The sequence below is a fragment of the Malaclemys terrapin genome, chromosome 13 (genome assembly GCF_027887155.1).
Source record: "Malaclemys terrapin pileata isolate rMalTer1 chromosome 13, rMalTer1.hap1, whole genome shotgun sequence".
In the NCBI taxonomy this organism is placed as follows: domain Eukaryota; kingdom Metazoa; phylum Chordata; order Testudines; family Emydidae; genus Malaclemys; species Malaclemys terrapin.
This window is the reverse complement of record NC_071517.1, coordinates 17,420,227-17,433,971: the sequence shown is the minus strand read 5'-3', so window position 1 is coordinate 17,433,971 and position 13,745 is coordinate 17,420,227. Positions and strand designations below refer to the sequence as shown.

The 13,745-nt window shown below is 51.9% G+C and overlaps 1 protein-coding gene across 1 annotated transcript; it reads right to left on the bottom strand.

Annotated features, from left to right (window-relative positions):
* Nucleotides 1-1,679: 1,679 nt before the first annotated feature.
* LOC128848051 (GTP-binding protein Rhes-like) lies at nt 1,680-3,313 on the bottom strand. Its single transcript, XM_054047787.1, has one exon. The coding sequence runs from the start codon at nt 3,080-3,082 to the stop codon at nt 2,456-2,458; it is 627 nt and encodes a 208-aa protein (XP_053903762.1). The 5' UTR covers nt 3,083-3,313; the 3' UTR covers nt 1,680-2,455.
* Nucleotides 3,314-13,745: the final 10,432 nt, after the last annotated feature.

Here is a 13,745-nt window from a genome sequence, read left to right as displayed (position 1 = left end):
GGGAGTCAGGGTTCTGGGCGGGGATGCGGGGAGAAGAGTCAGGGATTCTGACGGTCAGGGCACCAGGGTTCCAGGCCGGCGGGGGGAGGGGGCGGGGAACAGGACTCAGGGCTTCTGCCCTGCAGGAGCACTGGGGCTCAGCATTTTAGACCTGGGGGGAGCAGCTTCAGCTCCGCTCCCAGTTTCAGTCTCATGCTGGGGCTCAGGACTCCCCATGGATCTGCTCCTTGCTTCAGCGGGGGAGGGAGGGGTGAGGAGGGGCAGAGAAACACCAGGGCTCAAGGCTTTAGTTATGGGGGGAGCGCTGGAGCTGAAGCTGGCTCTTCCCTCATAGCTAAAGCCCCAAGCCCCAGCACCCTCCACAGGACTCAAGGCAGGAACAGAGCCGTGGGGCTGAAGCCATGAGCCCCAGGGCCCGCTGTGAGTCTGAAACCAGGAGTAGAGCTGTGGGGCTGAAGCCCTGACCCTAGCACTCCCCGCAAGTCTAAAGCACTGAGTCCCAGTGCTCCCGTGGGTCAGAAGCCCGGCGCCCTGACCTCCCACCTCTCCCCCGCACCCCAGCAGCTGCAGCCCCAACCCCCAGTGGCTGAAGCCGTGAGCCTTGGGGCTAAAGGCCAGAGGCAATACAGTTTTTTGATTTTATTGTTTTGGTCTGCACTGCTGCCTGATTGGTTACTTCCGGTTCCACAGGTTGTCCAGTTGTCCGGTAAGTCCATAACGCTGGTGTTCGTATCTTTGAGGTTCTACTGTATTTAAATTATCTTTTATATTTCTTTTCATTTCATTTTTTATGGACAGCATGAAGGTCAGCTGTAGGCAGGGGGCACTGAAAATGCTGAGCCAAGCGGCATGCAAGGTGTAAATCCGGCCCTGAGTGTGTGGTCCTTTAGTCTATTCACAAATAGAGGTATTCATTTTGAAAGGACTATATGATACACCAGAGCCTATCTGGGCACAACAGTGATGGGTGTGTTGTGCCTAGACTGATGAGTCACCTGGTCATCTGTGAATCAGTGTATTGTGATGGGGGGAGGAAGAGTCTTTACCCAGTTGTCAAGTGAAAGCAATATATATACGACCATAGAGCTCAGCACCCAGCAACTCCCATTGTGACACCAGATTTTCCCAAGAGCTCAGCTCCCATCATCCTGAGCCTCTCTAAAAATTGTGGCCACTTATCTAGGTGACTATAGAGGAGCTGAAATCTTTTGGGAAAAAATCTAGCCCCACTTACAGACATTAAGCACTTTTGAAAATTCTGGCAATAGTGTGTGTAAGAGGGAAGGTAAATCAACGGAGCATACAGTAAATCACAGCAAAGCCTGCCACTTACCTCTCCTCTCCCACTCCTTTTATTGCCTTCATTTTAATGTGTTTATGGTTTTATTTCAGCAGATCAAATGCTTTTTAATGGCTTCATTCTTGTTATACTTCGATATGAGGAGTGCTGTTTTGTTTGTAGCTGCTCACTGCCTGGTAAAATGTTAGTGGCTAAATTACCAGGAAAAGCCATAAAAAGGGAGGGGAGGGTGGGTGTCATAAAGTACTGGGAAGCCACCAGATAAGGACAGTGTGTGGAAGAGAAAATGCAAACACAGCGATAAGAGGTCCAGCTGGGTAAGGATCACACCTGGTACTACTTTTCAGAGAGCAGAATTAAAACACACCTTGAGTTTGTAATGTACATTTTTTTTATTGGATACAACCTTAAAAAAAAAAAAAGAACAAAATAAAAACCAGACAGTTCACAGACTGCCTTGCCATGTGCTCTATGATCCTACCTACCCAAAGTGCAAAATCAAAACTACTGGTTATTTCATTGTAAACGAAGCTTGTAAGAAAACATGTGTGCAAATGCACAGGGTTAGGGGCTGGTGAGCACAGAACCCAACACAGGGGACTGGGACCAGTGAGAAGCAATACGGATACACAGATATATGTGTGTGCTTTCCACTCCGTGCGACAGAAGAGCCTCCCACGTTTGCTCCCCCTTGGACCACAGAGCTTTAGGGACATAAGGTATTTACTAACTCTCATGGTGGACGCTCAAAGGCTTCACAAATGCAACATGCTTCCTAACAGCCCTCTCTCTAAATATACACACTCTCCTCTCTGCCTCAGTCCCTTGCTGCCCCCTCCCCACCCTGCCCCGTGTAGCACCGTGGAGACAGACTGCAGTGTCTCAGGCACGCCCAGTTCCTGCCTTTGGGAGACTGCTGCTGAACAGTCCCTGTGGGTCAGTCACTTCCCCTCCCCAGCCCCCGGCCAGCTGAGTCAAAGTGACTAGGGCCCCGGCCTCATTTGATCTACAAGTTTAACAGTCTTAGCAGGCTGGGTAAGAAACAGGAGGGGGAAGGGTGCCACTTTAGTGGATGCAGCCTCATCTCTGTACCCAGCCCACCTGAGTTTCAAGTCCATGCTGCTGCTGCTCCTCCTCCTCCCAGCCTGGCCCAACTCAGCAGACAGTGCAGCTGTTGGTCTTGTTCATGGGTGGTCTGAGTGCGTTCTCCTTTGGGAAGGTCTCCCTCCTCCTGCGCAGCGCCGGGCTGAGCCGGCTGGGCAGGTTGACTTGCTGCAGCAGCTCCCTGAAGACTTCCACCACATTCTCGTTTTCCTTGGCCGATGCTTCCAGGAAGCGATTGTTCCAGTCCAGCTCCACCAGGGACAGGGCATCCTCAGTCAGCACATGCCTCTCTCTGTTGGCCTCCGCCTTGTTGCCCACCACCACAATGGGGGGGAACTTGTCTTCCTTCACCTCCAGGATCTCCTCCCGCAGGCTCTTGACGCTCTCGAAGGACTCTGTGTCATCCACCGCGTAGACCAGGGCGAAGGCGTCACTGTTCTGGATGGACAGCTTGCGCATGGCCGGGAAGGAGTAGCTGCCACTGGTGTCCAGGATCTCTACCTTGATGGTGGCTCCACTCACCTCGTACTCCTTGCTGTGCAGCTCTTCCACTGTCCGCCGGTGCTTGGGCTCAAAAGTGTCCAGCAGGAAGCGACGGATCAGAGCTGTCTTGCCCACTCCTGCCGCACCCAGGAAGACCAGACGCACGTGGTTCTTCTCCTTCACCGCCAGGGACATGGCTGCACACTGGAGCTCCGGGGGCTTTGTGGGAGGAAAATTACAAATCCCAACTTTTGCTGAAGCTTTGGGTGCTTCTTGTCTGTCTGCAACCCAGGGCTGCAGGGCTCCTTCCTCTGCAGCTCAGAGCCTGGTGTCTCCCTCGCTTTGCATTGATGAGCTCTGCACACCCCTCTCCAAGTTCGTTGCCGCTCTCGAGTCACCTGGAAACTTCTCCCGGCTGGATCTGGATCGCTGCTGTCTCCACACTCCCTCAGCTCGGCTCACCATTTATTCACATTCCCCTTCACCATGTGTCATAGGCTTGTCCAATCTCTGCAGTTTGGAGTATAAGGGGGGAGGGGGAGAAAAGGATGCTCTGAGCCAATCCGCTGAGATCTGTCCTTGAAAGCCATCCCCAGACCTGGAGAGGCTCAGCAGTGCTGTGCATCACACTCGGCTCATGCTGTTGCTTGTAGCTCTGGGAAGCTGGCTGCCTTTTAGCAGCTGTCCTTGTGTCCTCCTTGGAGGTGGAGACTCACCGAGAGCAACAAATTAGTGCCGCTGAGCATCAGTGAGAGTTCTGAGCCCTCAGTGCTCCTCTCTCCTGTGGGGGGATTGTGTGGGGACAGACCAGGGCTTTATTTGAAATTATCTGCCGAGTTTCTGTGACTTGTTGCTTTGTGGCTTGTGTGCTACCGGGTGGTTGTGAGTATTGGAAAAAAGATAAAAATAGCCTCTACCTGCATCCCTGCCAATTTCTGTTCCCATGCCCCGGAATTGTATCATCAACATAGAGAAAGCAACTGTAGCTGCTCCTACAGCACCAAACGCCACTCCTCGCCCCCCACCTGCAATGCATCCCAGAGCATGATTCTGCCAGACCCTGGATTCAGCACCAGGATCCAGCCAAATTGACCCGGTCCAGAGCCCCCACATTCTAATGACTATCTAGAGAACAGGGTAGCCCATTCTTCATGCCGCAAAACATTCTGGGCTGTGGTACATGAGTGTGGCAAAAACTCAGATGTGGCACATGGATCCCACCAGATCCACCTAATTTTTGGTCCTCACCCACCAAAATATACCATATGACCAGAGAACAAGTGCAGCTGTTTCTGCTGATCAAAACATTCTGGACACTGATCCATCCCAGTGCATAAGTGTCGCAAAACCTGGATCCTGGCAATGTTTGGCTCAACCCCAAATTGTTCACTCCAAATTAGAAAGCATACGTAGCCACTCCTGCTCCACTGGAAAACTCTATACCCTGCTACATCCCAACCCAATTGTACTGGAAAAACACACATTTGGTATCTGGAGCCAATTTTTAACCCCCAAACTCTGTCTAAATAAACAATTGTACCAGCTCCTAGTGCACCTAACATTTTACATGCTTTCAAACTAGAGCCGCAGCACTGCAAGCCAATGTTTCTGGCCCCTGGGTTATGCTGGATCCAGCTTGGTTTTTATTTTCTTTTTACCCCACCCCGTAAAATTCTACCCGTTAAACAAAGAAGTGCAGCTGTTTTCAATCTCCTGCAAAAATCCAGACCCTGATGCATCCTTAGTAAATAGCACTACAGCAATCCCTTCCCGCACCTGGGACTTTTGGAGAGTGTGTGAGACACAGATGCTGAGCTAGAGGCACACTGCCTTTTTTACACACACTCATGTACATGCACATATTCTCTCTCCCCCTTTCAATCTGTCCTTCTACATTTCCATATTGTGTCCATCATTATAGCATCTGACTGCCTTTCCTTCTGTGAATCACAATGTTACCAGCTCTGGACTTTGCAAGGAATCTAGCCCACCCAGCTCATCCAGAAGAGAACAGTCACAGAACACTTGCCATAAAATTACATACCCAATACTCTTGCTTAGGCTTTGGAAAATGCTATTTAAAGTCTGGGCTTTTTTAGAAAAACTTTGGGTTATGCACCTTTATATTTATTGCAGCTTTAAAAAAAATACAAAGGGAGAAGATAAAGGAATATATTTCATCATTTCTCCTGGTTGGGTGTAGGACATAATGCTGTATATCTCAGTCACAAGAAGATCCCGGTAAGAACCTGGTGAGGATGTATAGTAATTGCAATCACTGCATAGCTGTGAATTCACAACCCCTTATTGAAAAGATGTGGTTTTATAACAGTACTGTGCACTTGCACAGTGTCTTCCACCCAAGAAGCTCCAGGTTGTATATTTGTTTAGCCTCACAACACCCAGTGAGGTAGGTAAGTATCATGATTCCTCTTTTATGGGTGAAGAAACAAGCACAGAAAATTTAAAGGATCTGCTAAAGGTCAAACAAGGAGTCTCTGGCAGAGAGGGGAATAGAACTCAGGTCTTATGACTTCCAGTCAGGTCACTAAACCATAAAACCATCCTACCTCTCTAAGTAACCTGATCTGGGAGGAAACATGAGTTTGAAGGAGGTGTGAGGCGACAGCTTGGGAAATTATACATGATACATCTGTTCCTGGAGGACTCATCTGAATTCTGGGCATAAGTGAAATGAGTGTGGCAGCCTTCTGGTCCACCTCATAAAATCACAACACAACTCATTCTAGTTTGATCCAGCTGGTGCTGTGGGTGTGCATGGGTGGGTGTGTATGGGTGTGTGTGTGTGGGGGGGCCTTTTGGCATGTGGGAGGAGAAGATGACAGGTGGAGGAGGAATGAGACAGTAACAAATCTTCCACGTGGCTGGCAATATGCAACAACGCAGTACAACCACTGCGATCTCTGGTATTTTGAACCTTTCTTATAGAATACTGCAGGTTGTTTTTTTTAAGAGCTGCTTCACCCCAGTTAGCAGCACACACCTGTAATTTGTGCAGATTTTTAAAAAAAATGTTTCATGGTATTAAACAAGGAAACATGGTGCATAGGAAAATCTCCCCAGCTCCATTTCACACACACAGAGAGACTGGATCTTCCTGAATGATCTTTCACATTGATTGTCTCCTTTTATTTCCTGCATCAGCGCTGCCATGGTTACTGCAAGCCTGAAAGGTTTTAAATCTCCCTCAAAGCAATGGAGGATTTCAGAGGTAATCTTGTTAAGTGATGAGCAATGAATATTTCCAAAGGCATTTTGTGCTAATATCTTATTCCATCTTGGCTTATTTCCAGCAACAGAACAAAGGCAAAAGATGTGGGTTTGTGTATAAGAAAAAGTAAAAATTGGGGTAGGGAATGCAGAAACTATTCTCCTATTGCAGCTTTTTGTAGCCAAAGAGACTTTGTATTTCCTTGTTTTATATTGCTGAGTGCAGTGTTTATAAATGAGGGACTAACAGAGCTGGCAAGGGCCAGGTATGTTGCAGGTGGACCTCACCTGGCCTCTCTTGGCTCTGTCAGTTCACCTTAATTCAATCTGGACCGGTGGCACCCACCTCTTTTCCAGTCAGCTGCCTCCTCAATGCATCTTCTGTGACCTTTGTCCTAGCACAGGGTGGAGCAGTTGAGTAGACTGGTCACCAGCCACTCATTACCAGCTGATGTTTGTCAGTGGCTATGTGAAGTGAATTTGGGGCACTTGGGCCTCTGGGTGCAGCAGAGCAACGTACACCTTACAAATGAGGGCTATTGTTGCCCAGTGGCTAGAGGACTGGATTAGAAAAAGAGTGACTTGATTTCTATTCCTGGTTGTACCACTGACCTGTTGTGTGCCCTTGGGCAAATCACTTCACTTCTCCGTGCCGGTTTCCCCTCCCATCTTTTGTCTTGTCTTGCCTTTTAGATGGTCAGCTCCTTGGAGCAGCAACTGTCTATAACTGTGTGTGCAGCAACACCCAGCACAATGAGCCCCCCAATCTCAATTGAGGCTTCTAGTTGATACTCTGATAAAAGGAACCTAATTGGTGTTAATAATTGTCAGTCTCCATAGAACGGCTAAGACCTAGCTCGATCCTGGAGCCTGAGTTCTTCTCTTAATCCTAGAGGAGGGATGGTACCTAGAGGCACAGGCTGAGCCATTTCGGCAGGTCAGTGTGCGGACACTCGTTAGCGTGCTGTGCCTGTTTTGTGGCTAAATGAAGGATTTTATTACCTGTTGATTACAGCCCAGCACCTTTCAGAAGCACTAAGTTCCCATCCAAATTATAAGGGGAAAATAGATGGCACCTGTCCTAAAGCCAACAGTGATACAAATCTCATCCTCACCGCTTACCTAGGGCTGTAGTGATTAATTTATAAAAGCCTGATGTAACCTGAGGCGATATCTTTTACAGGCCCCGGAGAAGAGCTCTGTGTAAGCTCGAAAGCTTGTCTCTCTCACCAACAGAAGTTGGTCCAATAAAAGATATTATCTCACCCACCTGGTCTCTCTGATGTAACTTGAGGCATTTCTTACTGTAGTTTGATGTAGGTAATGACCTCAAAAACTCTTCTGGCTCAGTATGTAAAATCAGGGCCTGCCCATGAATGGCCTCTGCATGTGAGCCCCCCGTAGAAGTCAGTGAATTTCAGGAGCATTGCCATGTTCTTTTCTTTTTTAATTCCTGGCATTTGTCTTTGAAAAGTCCCCCTGTGGGACACAGACTTGGGTGAGCAAAGGGTCAGAGGATCCAAAAAACGTGTGTGTTTTGGAGCCTATTGGGGTCAGCAGAGCATGGGCTGGGAAAATCTCTCACAGATTGGCTCTTCTACGAGACCGAGGCTGAAATTGTCAAAGTCTCCAGAGATTTGGATATCTAAATCCCATTAATCGCAGACCTAGTCTACACCCAGAAGCTGCACACATTTAACTGATTGTAAATTAACCAGTGCAACAAATGCTCTTATAGCTGTTTGGTGCAAACTAAACTGCTATAATACAGGTTTAAACTCACTTACTGGCCAGGGCTGGGAAAGGCAGAGGCTACATTTAAGGGGAACAAAACTTTTTGAACCTCCCAAAGTGTTTGGTTTGAGTGTGGGGGAGTGGTTCTGGACAGGGTGGGGGGATGGGAGGGGCTGAACCAGTTCACCCTCCCTAACAAATGACCGACTACTGGGAACTGTGACACCAAACTAATGGGTCTTATTGGCACTTAGCAAGAAAAGTATTTCTTAAAAAGAAAAAAGCCTACAGGACATGCAGGCATTATGCTGTGTATAGGACTATTTCAGACCTCTTAGCACTGAAGTTACTCAGCCTTGGTGTGATGGGGTATACCAGACCCCCTGAGGTCCCCTGCTGGAGGCCTCATGGCTCTGCCACACCCCACCCCAGAAAAGGGCAGTAGAGAGGGTCTTCCAAGCCAGAGGCAGATTAGGGGTTTGTGGGGCCCGGGGACAGAGCAAGTGAGGGCCCCTTCCCACCCCTTCCGCCTGCAGTCTCCCCCTGCCCCCTCCCACCCGGTACTCTTGCTGGGGAGTGGGGTCAGGGCGCAGGGGCTTCCCTGATGCTCTAACCATGCTCCCAGCAGGAACGCCAGGTGGGCAGAGCAGGTCAGGGCCTACGGGCCCCGTTGGCACGGTGGTTAATCCGTCACTGCTCCAAACTGCCTAGCGTGGCTGTGTGAGACATAGCCAATCAGGGCCCAGCAGCCTAGTATAAGAAGAGCTGCAGCACCAGCAGGTGTTCAATTCCTTGCTGGAGCTGGACAAGTGTGGATGGTGTGTGGCTGGCTGATGGAGCTGCAAAACCTCCGACAGGGCAGTGCTGCCAGAAGCAGGGGAGAGCGAGAAGGAGCCCTGAGCTGGTTGCTGGGACTCCATTAGGACAAGGCCCAGAAGTAAGGGTGAAAATAGCACAGGGAAGTGGCTCAGGGGATTGTACCAGTGACAGTTTATTTACAGGGATGCAGTGGATGGTTTCCATCTATAGGGTCCATGGGCTGGGATCCAGAATAGTGGGTGGGCCCAGATTCCCTTCCCTTCCCGCCCCCTTCCAGCCACTGGGAAAGTGGCCTGGACTTTAAAGCACCCCAGAAGGGGAGTTAAACTGTAGTGGCCTAGCTGGAGAGCTGCAGCCAGAAAGGACCTGAGAGAGCGAAGACATTTCCTCCCCGGGAGGGAGCCCTGGTGCACCGCTCTATTCCGGAGCAGGGACAACTTGAGAGAGAGATAGGCCTCTGTTGGACTTGTACCCTGAAGGGGTTTCCTTTGTTTTTATTTCACATACAGACTGCGTGTGATTCGGCCGGAGGGCTGAGTCACCGAAGACCTACCACAAACTGAGAGAGTGAGTGCAGGCACACACACAGACCCGGGAGGTGCTCGCGAGAGGTGAGTGCACCCCATTACACTAGACCAGAACTACCCAATGTTATACCCTTTTCATCCTGCCTTGTCTTGTTGCTGCAAAATAGGCTGTGTCTGTCCCGTATCTTTATAGATCTAACTTCAAACTAAGTGCTGGTCATGCTTGGGAGGAGGGCCCTACCATGGCTAAGGAGTGTTTTGCTGGTTCCCTGTGGACATCTCTCCACAGCTGGATTTCTGAGGCTTCTGCCTTCTGTAAAAGACTTGGCAGCACAACAACCCACCTCTTCTCTCTGTAGAGCACTGGACACAGCTCCATTCTGGTGCTTGACAATGGTCCTCTGGCTAGAAGTGGAAGTTTGAATGTGGCCAGCTGGAATCTGAGCCCCTGAGCCGGCGGAGTGGAGCGGGTTGGGGCTGGGTCGCTCCACTTCCTGCCGCCTGGTGATTGCAGGGCGGGCCCGACACCGTACTCATGGGGTGGCGGGAAGTGGAGTGACGCGGTCCCAGCCCGCTCAACACTGCTCCCCTGGCTCCCAGACTTGGGGAGCAAGGGGGAACCGCCCCCCCCAGCACTCACCGGCGGAGAGGGCTGGGGCCGGGTTGCTCCACTTCCCTCTGCCCGGTGAGTGCAGAGCGCGCACAACCTCTGCTGCAGTCCCCCGGGATGTAGCTCAGGGGAAGGGGTGGAGGAGGGGTGGGGGCTTTGGGGAAGGGGTGGAGTGGGGGCAGGGCAGGGGTGAGAAGAGGCGGGGCAGGAGCGGAGCAGGGGTGGGGGCTTTGGGGAAGAGGTGGTGCGGGGGCAGCTTTCCTGGCCAGCTCAGCCATCCGGGGGATCAGGCTGGCTGCTGGAGCAGCACACAGCTGCGTAGGGCACCAAGAAATATGGTGCCCCAAATTTCCTGGTGCCTTATGCAGCTGTGTAGTTTGCATATGGGTAAGGACGGCCCTGGGTTTAGAGTCTCTATTAAAACGCAAACCAGTGCGTCACTCGACTCCCAGGAACTGACTTCTCCCAGCTTTAACTGAGCAGAGAATTACTTCTGAGGAGCACAATGGGCCTTTTTCTTTTCAGTGTGCAGCCTTCAATCAGAGCTGTGAGCACTCAGCACTTCAGAAACCCAGGGTCAGTATGACCCACAGGGTCATGGACAGAGGTGTACTCTTTCCCATCCCTCACTGTTCACCGGATATTGCATGGCACTCAGCTATTGGGCTTTCATCCCACCATTGCTCATGGATGCCAGTCTTCAGAAAAGCCCTAGATCCAATGAATCATTTGCTACGTATTTGGCCCAAGAGGGAAATATTGCATTGTAGGTCCTGAGGGACGAAACAGCCTGTCCTACTAGGGAAGTGTGTGCCCTTGTAGAAAGAAACCACCATGGGGCATTTTCTTGTCCTCTGTGAGGCAAGGCACTGTGAGCAATAGCTGAACTTCTGACCCTTTGTGGGCTGGAGCAGCCAGAATCCAGTAACTCAGATTAAATAATCCAAGTGTTGTGTGGGAAATGCCTGTGCTCCCTGGAATGAGACATGGGGGATAAAAATAACCATCTTTCATAATTAGCATGGGATGGGCAGAGGGAGCGAGCCAAGCATCCTCCATGATTCCTAAAGAGCTGAGTCCTGCCTCCTTCACACCGGCAGGACCTCAGCCACACCTGCAGTACCCCCGTTGGAGTCAGTAAGGCATCTTGCTTGAGTACCGTGAGCAGGAGATGGCTGCGGGAACTAGGGTTGCAGCAGCACCCCCTGGCTTGAAGTGGTTTCCATTATATAGAGGGTTTACAGTTTGGTTCAATGGCTCTCAGCACTACACAAATTGTTCAAGCACCGCTGCCCACGCCGTACTGGGTTTTTACTGGAAAATAAATCAGCTGAAGGAGGCGTGTGGAATAGGTGCTGGTGGTTCGATCTGGTGCTTTACTTAAGGGTAGAGCACAGGCGATAGCGCTGGTGGTGGCGCTGAGGAAAAGCCAAGTCTCCCCCACAGAATTCCTTGAGGGGGGCAGTATCTGTGCTCTTCCACAGCAGCTCCCCAGTTCCATAGGCCTGTGAGCTTTTCTTGACTGGGAAGGGAAGCAAATGATTGCGCCTGGCTCGGAACTGCTGCAAAGGGCCATAAAGGCCCCAGGAGGGCTAAGACCCTCTTTTGTTTCACCATTTGCTTCAGGCAGGCATGGGAGTCTCCCCAGGCTGACTGCAGTGTTGGGACTCAGGTTGAGTGTTTTGGAGGGAAAATAGCTGTTTGATGTGGGGGAGGGAGATAGTGAGAGTGCATGCAGGGGGAAGGCGAGGTGAGGGAAAGATTAAAAATGAGTATAAAATATCCCTGAGTAGGAGCTAGGCGGGAGGGGATAATCAGTTGCGGAGGTCTGGGAGAAAAATGCAGAATCCCTTAGTCAAATCTTTGAGAGGAAGGAAAGATGGGACTTGGAAGGAAAATACTAAATATTTTTTTTAAAATTAATCAGAATGAAGGGACCTGAGGAGAAATGCTGGGAACTTTTTTTCCCACCAAACAACCCCCCCTCTTTATTTTAAGAAAAAAAAGAGTGTAAATAGAAAACCCAACGCCAAGGGTGAGCAATGTAGAAATTAACTCTTCTTATGAGAGAAGAATAGGGTTGCCATACGTCCTCTTTTTCCCGGACATGTCCGGCTTTTCGGCAGTCAAACCCCCGTCCGGGGGGAATTGCCAAAAAGCCGAACATGTCCGGGAAAATGGCAGCTCTGCTCCTCCCCGACTCTTCGGCTCTGTTTAAGAGCCGGGCTGCCCAAGTGCTACCGGCTTCGGGCAGCCCCCGTGCCTCCAGACCCTGCACCCCCAGCCGGGCACTTCCCCTTGCGGGCTCCGGCGGCGCAGGGTCCAGAGGCACGGGGGGGCTGCCCGAAGCCGGTAGCGCTCGGGCAACCCAGCTCTTAAACAGAGCCGAAGAGTCGGGGAGGAGCAGAGCCGCCGCGGCTGGAGGCTCTGCTCCTCTTCGGCTCTGTTTAAGAGCTGGGTTGCCCGAGCACTACCGGCTTCGGGCAGCCCCCCCGTGCCTCTGGACCCTGCGCCGCCGGAGCCCGGGAGGGGAAGTGCCCAACTGGGGGCGCAGGGTCCGGAGGCACAGGGGCTGCCCAAAGCCCGAGCGCTACCGGCTTCACGGTTTGCCGGGCAGCGTCCAGACCCTGCGCCCCCGGCTGGGCACTTCCCCTCCCGGGCTCCAGCTGCGCTGGGGAAGCACCGGCTGGGGGCGCAGGGTCTGGGGGCTGCCCGGCAAACCCTGAAGCCAGTAGCGCTGGGGCAGCCCTTTCCCCCTGGCTGGGAGTGGGAGGGAGGAGGGGGCGGAGTTGGGGCGGGGAAGGGGCGGAGTTGGGGTGGGGCTAGGAGTGGGGAAATGGGCGGGGCCAGGGCCCGTGGAGGGTCCTCTTTTTTTATTTATGAGATATGGTAACCCTAGAGAAGAAGAAGCTATTTGGGCATAAACAGATGACAGAAATATCTGTGAATTCAGAGCAATTATGGGGAGGCAGCACAATCTTGTGGTCTCGTCACTGGCCAGGGAGTCAGGTGCTCTGGGCTATGCTAGGGTTACCATACATCCGGTTTTTCCCGGACACGTCCGGCTTTTTGGTAATCAAACCCCCATCCGGGGGGAATTTCCAAAAAGCCGAACATGTCCGGGAAAAATACTCCCAGCTTCCGGCATCCCTGGCTTACCTTAGAGCAGGCTCCGGCGGCTGCTGTGCTCCCTGACTCCTCGGCTCTGTAAGAGCCGAGCTGCCCGAGTGCTACCGGCTTCGGGCAGCCCCCATGCCTCTGGACCCTGCGTCGCCGGCCGGGCACTTCCACTCCGCGGGCACAGGGTCCAGAGGCATGGGGGGCTGCCCGAAGCCGGTAGCGCTTGGGCAGCTCGGCTCTTACAGAGCTGAGGAGTCTGGGAGTAGCATGCAGCAGTTGCCGCCGGAGCCTGGGAGGGGAAGTGCCCGGCCGGGGGTGCAGGGTCTGGAGGTCTGGGGGCTGCCTGAAGCCGGTAGCGCTCAGGCAGCTGTTTCATGGCTGGGAGGGAGGAGGGGGAATGCGGGCACTCAGGGGAGGAGGCGGGGAAGGGGCGGAGTTGGGGCCAGTAGGGGAAGGGGCGGAGTTGGGGCGGGGGCTCTGTGGAGTGTCCTCTTTTTTTAATTTTTAAATATGATAACCGGAGGCTATGCCACATGCTATGTAACTTTAGGCAAGTCTCTTCGACTTTTTGTGCCCTTGTTTCCCCACCTACTCTGTGTCTGTCTTCTCTGTGTAGATTGTAAGCTCTCTACGGCAGCAACTGTCTCTCAGGAGGTGTCTGTACAGTGCCTAGCACAGTGGGGCCCTGATCCCAGTTGGAAGTCCTAGGCATGACTGTAATAATTTGTTGCACCTGTTTGCTCTTTATTGCTGTTTAGTGAGCTGCAAGAAGGGAAGGAACAGTGGTGAGAAGGAAAAGGTGCATGAGCTGAAAGAA

Bases quoted from the DNA above. Each gene is read 5' to 3' on its own strand.
- LOC128848051 (XM_054047787.1), bottom strand. From the start codon at position 3,082: ATGTCCCTGGCGGTGAAGGAGAAGAACCACGTGCGTCTGGTCTTCCTG.